We start from the raw sequence: 11694 nt of genomic DNA on the forward strand, positions 1-11694 counted from the left end.
GAAAAATTCCTTGCTGGTTGTCTGGGCGTTTGTTCTCATGAGTCGCCTTCAGTTGAGTAAAGTCGCACATAAATTTATGTGCTTTCTTTTTGTCCTTAACCGATCAAATACTATTCCTCCCTCTCACTTCTTATTTTTCCCTTGTTGATTATATCTTTTCTGGCAGGTCCTTGTTTGTTAGTTAACCTCCAAGTGGGAAATGCATACAGAAATGTTATTTTATTTTGTAATTGAAAATTATTTTATAAATATCATATTTTTTTGTCTGTAAGTTCCGCTTTTTGAGAGTCCCCAGTGTATTTGAATTTGTTTTGGGGGGAAAATTATAGATAGCCTCTCAAATTGGACTTCCTAGGTATTCTCTCCAATTACTTTTGATATCATATTATTAATACTGATTATTTTTCACATCACTCCTCAATCAAAAAAAAAAATGGTTTGTTAAACCCCAAAATACCCTCATTTTAACGTATATTTCCTACTTTACCTCTCTAAGCCATACATTTGTGTTGGATCAACACAACACTCTCAATATAAGCCCGTCCGACCTATTTTGTGCTTGACCGGCATAATTTGAATATCATAAGTCAGTGCAGCACATTTTGTGTCGGACCTACACTTTTTGAAAGAAGCCAATCGGACACATTTTGTGCCAGATCGAAACAAACCGATCGGACATATTTTTGTGTCAGACTAGTACATGATGGGTGTCACATTTTAAAAACGTGGGTTAAAAATAACAACTTTTTCGTTTTATTTCGCTCTATCGAGAGCCATACTCAGTCATACTATAAGTGATCATATCTCTTGTCACTATTTTCATCCATGTCCATTTAAGCTTTCTTCTTGCTCTTTTAAAGCTTTCCACTTAAACCAAATATACACTCCTGAGCTGTCATTTTTTAGGTTGACATTACACATGGATAAACCACCTCCGTCTACTTTCCCTTATATTATTACAAATTGGAGCCACCCCTAAGTTCCTTAAGATATATTCATTCCTATTTCTATCATTCATTATCTTGCCACCTATCCATTCCAACATTATCATCTCAATCGTACATATTTGTTTCATCATATAAATGCCTAATTAACTTGTCCATAGCCAAACTAAAGATATATGGGCTCGACATTGAGCCTGATGTAGGCCTATTATCACTAAGAACTCGCTTATATCACCATTTGTTGTCCTCACGCTAGTTTGCACTCATTGTACACATCTCTCATAAGATATATGGGCCCGACACTGACCCTGATGTAGGCCTACTATCACTAAGAACTCGCTTATATTATCATTAGTTGTCCTCACACTATTTCACACTCATTGTACACATCTCTCACCATGTAGATATATCCTATAGAGACTTCTTTTGTTTCAACACTCACCAAATTAAGACATCATATCGTATGCTTTCTATACACAGAGGTTTCTCCTCTTTTTCGTAAACTTCTCAATCAATTGCCTAAGTAGGAAAACAATACAGGAAAAATAAATTTTACTTGAATACTTGTGAATCTTGTAAGGGCATTTTGGTTATTTTTTATTACTATATATTCTTATGCCTTCTACATATGCGCGATGCTGAGAGGGCATGGGCACCTAGAATTTAACTTAATTTGATGTTTGATCATAATGAAAATTGATCAAAATACACATAGGAGATTAATTATTTAATATTTTACTCATAGTTTGATTCAATGTCAAAATATCCATCAAAAGCCACAAGATATAAGCTGAAATAGTTGCAAATGATTGACAGATAATACTCCCTCACGGGTCATTTGATAAATTTTAATTTAAAAAAAAATTTAAATGTATGAGATCAATTTGATTTATTTATAAAAAAAATTATAGCACCCCATATGCCCTCAAAAAGTGTGAACTGGGTAAAGAATGAGGTGTAAGGGACTATTATGAAATTTAAAAATAAAATAGATTTTTATGTGTATTTCTCAAATGGCTTTTATTTCCCCAACAAAAAATAAGGAAAATTTACAAAAATAAATCCCTTATACAGATGAGAATTTAAAAAGAGTCTCACTTAAATTTTATTTCACACTCAAATCCCACTTTTTTATAACTAAAGTCCCACTTTTTTATAACTATTTTTGCATTTCCTTTTTATCATGTTTTGGATATCCAATTTCTATACTAGTATTTGTTTTTTTTTTTAATTTGAGGTAGAAAATGGTTTAAACATCGTATGTCCCTTTTTTGGGGAAATTATAAAAAATATATCTTAATTTTTAGTTTATTAGAAGAAGAATTAAAAAAAACTCATACTTTTCTAAACCTCATCCACACACTTTTTTTTTTTTTTTTGTAAAACAATAGCCTTCATAGTAGTCGTATTACCGTAAAAGCATCATGGTACTTAAAATACCATGATGACTATGAGAGGTATAACGGTGTTTAAAATATCGCGATTATCATAGTGTATCACGGTATTTTAACTACATTTGTGGTCTCAATGTTTTGCTCCACTAGCCATTTCAGGTCAATAACAATAACATCTCTAGGAAATTGATGCCGTTGCTCTATCTATGAAATGAAAGGCGGACTATGTGATAAAGCACTGTGTATATAAATTTAAAATTTTATTTTCTTTCACCGACTAGATCATTTACAAGGTCCAATTACAAATAAATATCTATTAAAATAAATAAAAAAATACAAACAGTTTTCACTTGCTACTACTAAAAACAACTCATTTATTCAATAAAAAAACTTGACACATTGCTTTATGGAAATATGAGAGCACAATAAAAGAAATAAAAAAAAAAAAAAAAAAAACTATCAAAAATTACCTCAACCGGACTTAGCACACCACACACCGAGTCACATTCTCCAATGGTGAATGGTGCTCATAATCAATAATCAAACTCAAATCCACTAGGTATGGCAAAACCCCTAATAATGAAATCATATGGATCTATCTTGAACCAAAGTGCTAAGGCTTTAATGCCTTAGCTCACCTTAAGCCCTCTTTGGCTTAACCTAGAGAGATGGCAAGAGAGATATCCTCTAGATGGGGCATGCCCCTTCTACCATTTATGAGAGAGAAACTCTTGGAGAAAGAGAGAGTGAGAGCTTTCCTTGCTTGGGCGTGCCCCCGTTTTGCAACCGACTAAAAAGAGAGACATAGGTGGGGCGTGGCCCCTTAGAGAGAGAGAAATTGTAAGAGAGTTTTTAGAGAGAGAAGAGGAGAGGCGTGTGGAGAAAATTTAAAAATATCATTTATTTCTTTTAGTTTATTTAAAGCACTAGAAATTGATTTTCTATTATATTATAAATCTAAATCATAAAAATAAAATATCAAGAGAATCACAAAAATTCAAATAATTATTATAAAAATCATATAACATAAAATTAATTAAGCTACTTAATTTTGATGAGAATCGGATCTGTATAGATCTAGGAATTATGAATATACTGAAGCACTCTACCTTCAATTGTGGACCATAATCCACACTAGCTTTCTAAAACTGCCCTGGTGGTTATCATGACTAATAGTCTACTGCAGGGGTTCATGATTGGTCATCAAAGTCTGCCAATAGGCGAGAGGATGTAATCCCAGTCTATAGACTGCAAGTTATCCCCTAAAGATGAATCCATAGTCCCCAAGACCATGATGCAACCACAACTCCACGGTGCATAGGATAATCTCTGGCACATGTACACGCTTTACCCATCTGCTATCTCATTACGGCTATCTTTGTACATGTCGTGTGATGGTTCAATGAGTCATTCCTCGATGAGGTCGGAGTTGCCATGATGAATGAGCATGAGGTATTTTGGGTTTTCCAACTCGATTGGCATAATACGTCGAGCCAAGTCTAAGTATCGGTAAATGTTAGTATTACCAAGTATGATTCATAAAAAGACCTGATTCCCACTAAGTTTTATGTTTCGCTATATAAAATACCTTTAATGACCACATAAGACTATTCTTATGGGGTGATCGACTCTCTCTCTATCTATATAGACTCCGAGTAGTTTATTTAGATGGCAAGATTTCCCCTCCGCGGAGGTCTTTTCTATGTGAAATTCTAAGGGATTTTAATACGGGATGCTCTCTCTCTAAGAAACATATCGAGTTTCCAATTTGTTTGATGGATTAGCACCAAGGTTAAATTATAAAGAGCTCTCTAGAATCAATGTGGTTTATTTAGATGGTGAGATTTCCCCTCCACGGAGGTCTTTCTCCATGTGAAATCCAAGGGATTTTAATACGGGATCGCTCTCTCTCTAATAAACATATTGAATTTGCATGTTTTGGATGGCATTCTGAAAGTGGGCAATCGCAGGGTTTTGTTGAGTTACAGAGGTGCGAGGAAAAAGAGAGTGGAGTATTGGTTGGAAGAGAGAGAGAGGATACGTTAGGCATTTTGAGCCAATTGTAAGATAAATATTATTTAACTAGTGAGAGAAATATGGATTCTCTGCAACTGATGAGGAATTTAAATAAGAGCAAGGGGCGCAAGAGGGAGACCGAAGTTTAGAGAGAGACTGTGATTTGAAGAGGTGTGTTTTGTTAGATTTATGGAGGAGAGAGAGATAGATTGTGAAGACCTCGGTTTTGACGATGAAGCGAGTCTTCCTACTGTGATTTTCGTGGATAAGACTATGCTTCTCTCTAGGTGAGCAAAATATGAGACCACGATAGTTAAATACCATGATACATCTTGTGGTCATGGTATTTAATATTATGATACATATGTTGTCACGGTATTTAATATTGGGATACCTCTCATGGATCACAATAGTAAGTAGAGGGATGCCTTTCATGGTGATCCGTGGTATTTAATTACCATGATATTTTCATGGCCAAACAACTACCGTGATGGCTATTCTGGTAAAAAAATGTAAAAAGTAAAAAAAATTGTATGAATGAGGCTTTAAAAAATAAGATTTTTTTCCAATAAATCAAAAATTAAAATATATTTATGATAATTTTCCCTTTTCTTTTTCTTTTTTTGTAATTGTGATGATTCCTCTGTTTGAACACCCACATTAGTCTTTTTCTTAACCTAAAACAGAGGTCGGAACATCCAATGTTTGAAACACCTGCAAATTTTTTTTTTTTTTTTTTTTGTGCCGCAAAAAGTTGTTCTTTGGATATCCGAACCCCTTCTCACTCCACAAAAAAAAAAAAAAAAAAAAAAAAAAAAAAAAAAAGAAAAAAAAAAAGAAAACATCAATCTTTCGATCAAAATTTACAATACTTATTGTATTTTAATTTCATTTCTTATAAATCAGATTAGGCTTAAATTTGCATGCACACGCTTCTAACCATCACAATTCAAGGTAACATAAAAGATTAAATAAACAATATCAATATCCAAAATACGCCTAACTATCTGGTCATTTTGTTTTTTCAAAATATTTATTTTGTGTTTTAGGTGCATAATAGTGAGATGTACGGGTGCCCAAAATTCGTCCGATCATTAAAATAAAGAAAATTATTTAAGGCCAATCGGAACTTTGTGTTGTGATTGGGTTTCCTACAACATGTTTGTATCAGAAACGAAGTTGGAGATCTGACTTGGTCATTAAAAAAAAGTAACAAGTTTTTTTAGACCGAAACAGAACTTCACATTATGACATTTTTCTAAAAAAAAAAAAAAAAAGGAAAAAAAAAAAAAAAGGGGTTAGAACTTGGAGTTCTGATTAAAAAACTAGACGAAAAAACAGGAAAAGAAATAAACTCCAAATTCAGACCTTGGGGTGTTTTTTAAAAAAAAGAAAAAAAAGACCCATGTGCCTAAAATATAAAGTACAAGATACATTGGTTTCTATAAGGTTGTAACTTTAAATAATCCAGTTAAGGCGTACCTTCAAAGTTTATCATAAGTAATTCTAGTGAAAAAAATTCTTAGAAATATCTCAAATCTATTTTCATATCTAATTATAAAATTTTAAACTCCAAAAATGGCTATAATCAAGTAGATCCATAAATATATGAAAATATTGAAAATGGACGGTCTAGATAATGTATTGCAAGATGCACTATTTATGGGACTAATTTTTTTTTTTTTTTTCATATTCACACATCTCGATGTCGAGATGATAAATTAGAGGTTTTTTCAATATTAAAAGAATATTTTCCGATGGAATTTTGAATTGCATCTGTAATGCTACATTTTAAGGTTGCAACCTTATATAAACTTCTTCTTTTTCTAAATACTACAAAAAAGAAAAGAAAAAATAGAGAGGATATTAGTCAAAATTTCTCCAACTAAATAAATTTTAATATGGCATTACATTGAGCTCACAAATTTCCAATGTGGCGACTGGAGAGGTCTGAGAAACCACAAATTTTCCGCCACTCGCGGCACGCGCAATGGTAGATGATATCAAGTTAGACCATTATCCATTCTAGCAAAGAGGGAAAACGTCTGACCACCTAAAACCAGGCCATTATGCATCCTAGCAAATAGGGAAGACGTCCGACAATCTAAAACCAGAAAAATATTGGCTTTAAGTATTTTCAATCAAATCGGATTTTTGCTTTAAGTATTTTCAAACAAATTGGATTTTTGTTTTTAGACTACCAAAATCCCAATTGGAAGCCATATTCTAAAAACAAAAGTTTATATGGAGCCGAGGCTCTAGACTATCAAATTAAATCACACCTCAAAATTTATCACTATAAGAGGTTCTTTTGATTCCCAAATATCCTCAAAGTGATCATCTCGACATCAAGATGCATGGAGATGAGAAAAAAAAATGGATTTTAAGTTTTGGAACTAATGCATCTTGGAATGTATTTTTGGACCGTCAATTTTCAATATTTTTAAAATTTCATATATATGCTCAATCTACACTATTTTTTGAGCTTTAAGTTTTATAATTAGATATGAAAATATAGTTTAAAGCTATTATAAATATTTTTAATATTAAAACCAAATTTCTCGACACTATTTGAAGGTGAACTTTACTTTGGTTGTTTAGAGCTACATACTGTACCCATTAAAATATACAATGAAGAGTGGAAAAACTAAACTGAAGAATAAAGCTGTAGGCGATGCTAGTTTACATATGATACCTTAATTTACATGACAAGTTCAGTATCTCAAGACATGCCCGCAAGCAACAATGTACATGTTACAGTCCATAACAAGCCCATGTTATTTATCCCCAACTTGCTGCCATCTGAGCACCAAGGAGAAGTAAACCCGTTATGTGGTGTCTCAGTCTCTCGGCATGGTGGCAATGGTGTGCCACAAAGACCTGGATTTCCCTCAAAGCTTGACTCTGCAAATGTTGAGAATTGGTTTTCTGAGGGGATTTCCCCTTGCAGGCTGTTATGTGACACATTAAATTGAGCCAAAAAGTTGAGCCTCACCAATGAAGGCGGAATGGATCCGGATAAACTGTTTTGAGATAAATCCAATTGCTCCAGGTTCCGCATATTTGATATGCCATCAGGAATGGTGCCTGAAAAATTATTCCCGCTCAGATCCAATACATGAAGCCTTATTAAGTTGGCGATCTCCGGTGAGAGTTGTCCAGTCAACTTGTTGTTGCTTAGATACAGGGATGGAGGAAAGCTCGCAACACGAATGTATTGCAACGCGTTTGCCTTCGGGTTACGCCTGTAATACAGAGGCAAGCCTATGGGATTGGGTTCTGTTGTTGACATCGGCCCAGAACTGAGGCTCGGCAAATGGCTCAATCTTTGAGGAATCTCTCCGCCGAGTGAATTGTTTGATAAGTCCAAGTAGAAGAGGTGGGAAAGGGCTCCGCAAAGATGGTTCCATGATAAGTCTAGTATCTGCAGCTCTCTCAAGCTTGACAACCATGGCGGGATTGAACCATAAAGTCCGCAATTTGGGAGGGCAAGCACCCTTAAACTTTTGAATTTTGGAACAATGTAAAAAATGCTGCTCGGGAGTTCTTCGTTGTAGAAATTCATTGTCAGGATCAGAGTAGTGAGACTTTGGCACCGCTGTAGTATCTTTAATGCCCTCGATATGTTTTGAAAGCTGTTGTTTGATAGTGAGAGGAAAGAGAGGTATTGCAAGTTTCCAAATTCTTCAGGGATTTCACCACTGAAGTCATTCCTGGCCAGGTCCATAGCTTCCAACCTAGTACATTCCGAAAGCGTCGTTGGAAGATAACCAGTAAACTTATTATATTTGAGAATTAGGCCTTTGAGAAGAGGTGTTCCTGTGAAATTGAGATTGATGTCACCTTCTAGAGAATTATTCATCAGATTAAGCACCTGGAGCATTGAGCATTGAGATAGAGAAGAGGGCAAGGGCCCTGTGAACTGGTTCGAGCGAGCATTGAGAAACTGCAGCTCCTTAAGATCACTAAACATGTCTGGTATATCACCTAAGAATGCATTTTCAGAGAGCCCCAAAGAAAGCAAGTTTGTGAGGTTTCCCAACCCATGTGGTAGTTTCCCTGAGAGAGAGTTCTCGGAGACATAAAGCTCCTTCAACGACCTGCAACTTCTGATGCCTTCTGGAAGCTCTCCTTGAAGCCTATTTGCTGAAAGATCCAACTATCAATGGCGAGCTCGACACGTTGCAAATCCCAGCCTCAACTGACCCATTAAAGCTATTGCCACTAATATTAAACACTACAAGGTGTACTGCTCCTGTTAGAAGGGGCAGAGAACCATAGAAACCATTTCTTGAGATGTTGAATATCTTGATCGATCGGAGATTGAAGATGGCTGGAACCGAGCCAGAGAGCTGGTTGTTGCTCATGTCAATGACTTCGAGTTGCTCAAGATTGAAGATTTCTGATGGCAAGGAGCCTTGAATAGAATTGTGGGAGAGGTCAAGGAGTCGTAGTCGATCGAGACCGGCCACAGACCGAGAAATGGTCCCCATCAGGCTCTTTCTACTGAGTACCAAGCCTGTCACCCTTCTTCCTGAGCCAGGGGAGGCCATGAAATCTTCTTCATTTTCTTGGCATAAAATCCCATTCCAATTGCAACAAGCATATTCTTCAGTCCAACCAGCTATCCCCCCATCAAAACTAGACATGAAATTGACCAAGGATGCTAAATCATCTAGGTTGCAGCCTTGGCTATGGGCTTGAATAACCAAGATTTGGAAACACAGAGATAGAAAGAGAAGCTGACGCTCCATTGTTGCGAAATTCCATAGCTTGGTCGAATGGCAAAGACTTATTGCATTTGAGAATGCGGCAATGGTCAAGATGTGATGGGCCTACACCAGTTGTAAGTCAAGTAAAAGGAAGAAAAAGAGAGCCAGGTCGCTCTCAATAAGGATCCGAGTTCCCTAAACTTAATTGCATTCTCCCAACCTACTCTAGGTTATTATCGGTGAGGTTTGTACAAGGTGCCAAACTTATAATGTACAAGTAAGGCGTAGCTCTAAATTTTATTAGAAAATAGATTCAAAATGGAAGTTTAGAAACCTGGTGTGGCCTTAAAACATTCTATTAATAATGAAAATAAAATTATGACTTCCAAGTCATTGAGATAGTTTTCGTTACAGAAAACATCACTTGCACACCCTTCAAAAAAATTGATCATATCTTTCAAACCACAAGGGTTTTCTTCATGAAAATATTTTTGTTTGAAAGTAGACTCAATTTGATGAGTTACAAGCAAATTTTAGCTAAATATAAAATCATATGATTGGTGAAAAAAAATCATGAAATCCAATGGACAGTTCCTGGATTTTGCAAAGTCGTAATTGACACCCTTCATGGATGAGTCATTAACTCTCAATTCCCCATGATCTCCCACTAATATTTTGTAGGTAGATCTTACTCTCCAAAATACATTATATCTCTGAAGAATGCATCAAAGAAATACCCGATTCTGTAGAGTGCCTTCTCGACGTTTGAAGGTGCCAATAATTCTTCTGGAGGTGTATCACTTGACCATAAAAGTTATTGGCTTCCTTATATATCATTCCCAACTCACAAAAAATAGTGAAATAAATTAAATAGGGAAATAAGTAGATCTAGCTCTGGTACCAATGAAAGTTGGACTAAGTGATAAATCACGATGTATATAAATTAAAAATTTTCTTATTTTTCTTATTCTTATACCGGCAATATCATTCACAATGTCCAATTACACACAAATAACTCTTGAAACAAATAAAAAAAAAAAACATGCTTCTCACTTGCTACCACTGTTGAATACAATTCTTTAAATTAAAACTTTAACTCATTGCTTTATGGGAAGAAAATATCAAATCACAAATAAAATTTTAAATAAGTAAGATTGCTGGAGATTACCTCAACCGGCTTAGTATACCCCACACCGAGTCTCATCTTTCTGATGGTGCTCGGCATCTATGATTGGTCTCTTGATTCAAAACTCTTATATGGATCTGGATCTGAAACCAACTACCTAATGCCTCAATGCCTTAGTCTGGCTCAAGCCCATTTGGCTTGATATTTGGAGAGATGAAAAATAAATTAAATTGAGAGGGAGAGATCTACTAGCAAGAGGATCATCCTTTTTACTACCCAAAAATCAAACCACCACAAGCTAACCTTTGAGAGATAAGAGCAAATAGGTGTAGAGATTTTATGAGATGGGAGCGCCTCTTTATATAGATTTTCCATGCTTTAGGGTTTGCCTCAATTCATAAAGTCAAATATTGGTCGTCAATCTAATGAGACTTGTGGGGTGAGAGATTTAAGCTATCTATTTATTTTATCCACCATTAGATTTAAAGAGATGAGCTAGAGCTTTGTCCTCAATTTCCTATATCCATTCTTATCAAATCTTTAAATAAAAAAAAATATATTTTTTGTTTTTTATTTTAGTGTATCCAATCTTTATTTATTAGATCACCCAAACTTGGAGAACATGTTAGTTCTTATGGGTGGGGTATCCCACCCTTTCGTGGCCACATGTAGGCTCACCCAATCCCACATGTTCTAAATTGGCCACCTTTATTTATGGAGGGTCCCATATAATTTTAGCAAATATTTTATTTTATATTTAAAAATTTTAAGTCTTATATTTTATTTAAAATATTGAAAAATTAATTTATCCTAATTTATGAATCCAAATAACAAAAATTTAAATAAACATTCAAAAAATCATATATCATAAAATTAATTAAAACTAATTAATTTTATGGGAATCAAATCCGTTAGATCTAATAATTTATCAATATATGGGAGCACTACATCTTCAGCTGCGGACCACAATCCACCGAGCTTTATCAAACTGATCAGGCAGTTTCCATGACCCATAGTCTACTACAGGGGCTCATGATTGGACTACCAAAGTCAGTCAATAGATTAAGAGACGTAATCCCAGTTTATAGATTTCAGGTTTTCCCTAAAGACAAAAAAATCATGGTCATCCAGACCATGACTCTATGGTGCATAGGAGTAATATATCGCACATGTACACACTTCACCCTCATTGGCGAATATCAAAATGGCTATTTTTATATACATACCGTGTGATGATCTAACGATGAGGTTTTAGCCCTGTCTCTAAAGGCTATTCATCACACGTAAGGGTCACACAGTCCCTCAACTCTCATCTGGGCATACTCCGACATCATCAAGGGCTAACCCACTAAACCGTTATTGGTAGATCCCTATGCCCAGGTATCTTGGATTTTTTCAAACTCGACTAGCCTAGCACGTCGAGCCTAATTTGAGTATCGAAAAATTGTATTTGCCTAATATGGTCTGCAAGACGACCACACTCGCACTGAGTTTATGTTTCA

The 11694-nt window shown here is 35.2% G+C and overlaps 1 protein-coding gene across 1 annotated transcript; it reads right to left on the minus strand.

Moving 5' to 3' along the window:
- Window positions 1-7007: 7007 nt before the first annotated feature.
- Window positions 7008-9131, minus strand: LOC18437704 (uncharacterized). The gene is given in 2 exon segments (XM_020669353.2): window positions 7008-8493; window positions 8495-9131. Coding segments are annotated over 2 exon segments (2031 nt in total). The 5' UTR covers window positions 9109-9131; the 3' UTR covers window positions 7008-7076.
- Window positions 9132-11694: the final 2563 nt, after the last annotated feature.

Source organism: Amborella trichopoda, chromosome 9 (genome assembly GCF_054954075.1).
Source record: "Amborella trichopoda isolate Santa Cruz 75 chromosome 9, AtrichopodaSantaCruz75HAP2 v2.0, whole genome shotgun sequence".
Classification (NCBI taxonomy): Eukaryota; Viridiplantae; Streptophyta; class Magnoliopsida; order Amborellales; family Amborellaceae; genus Amborella; species Amborella trichopoda.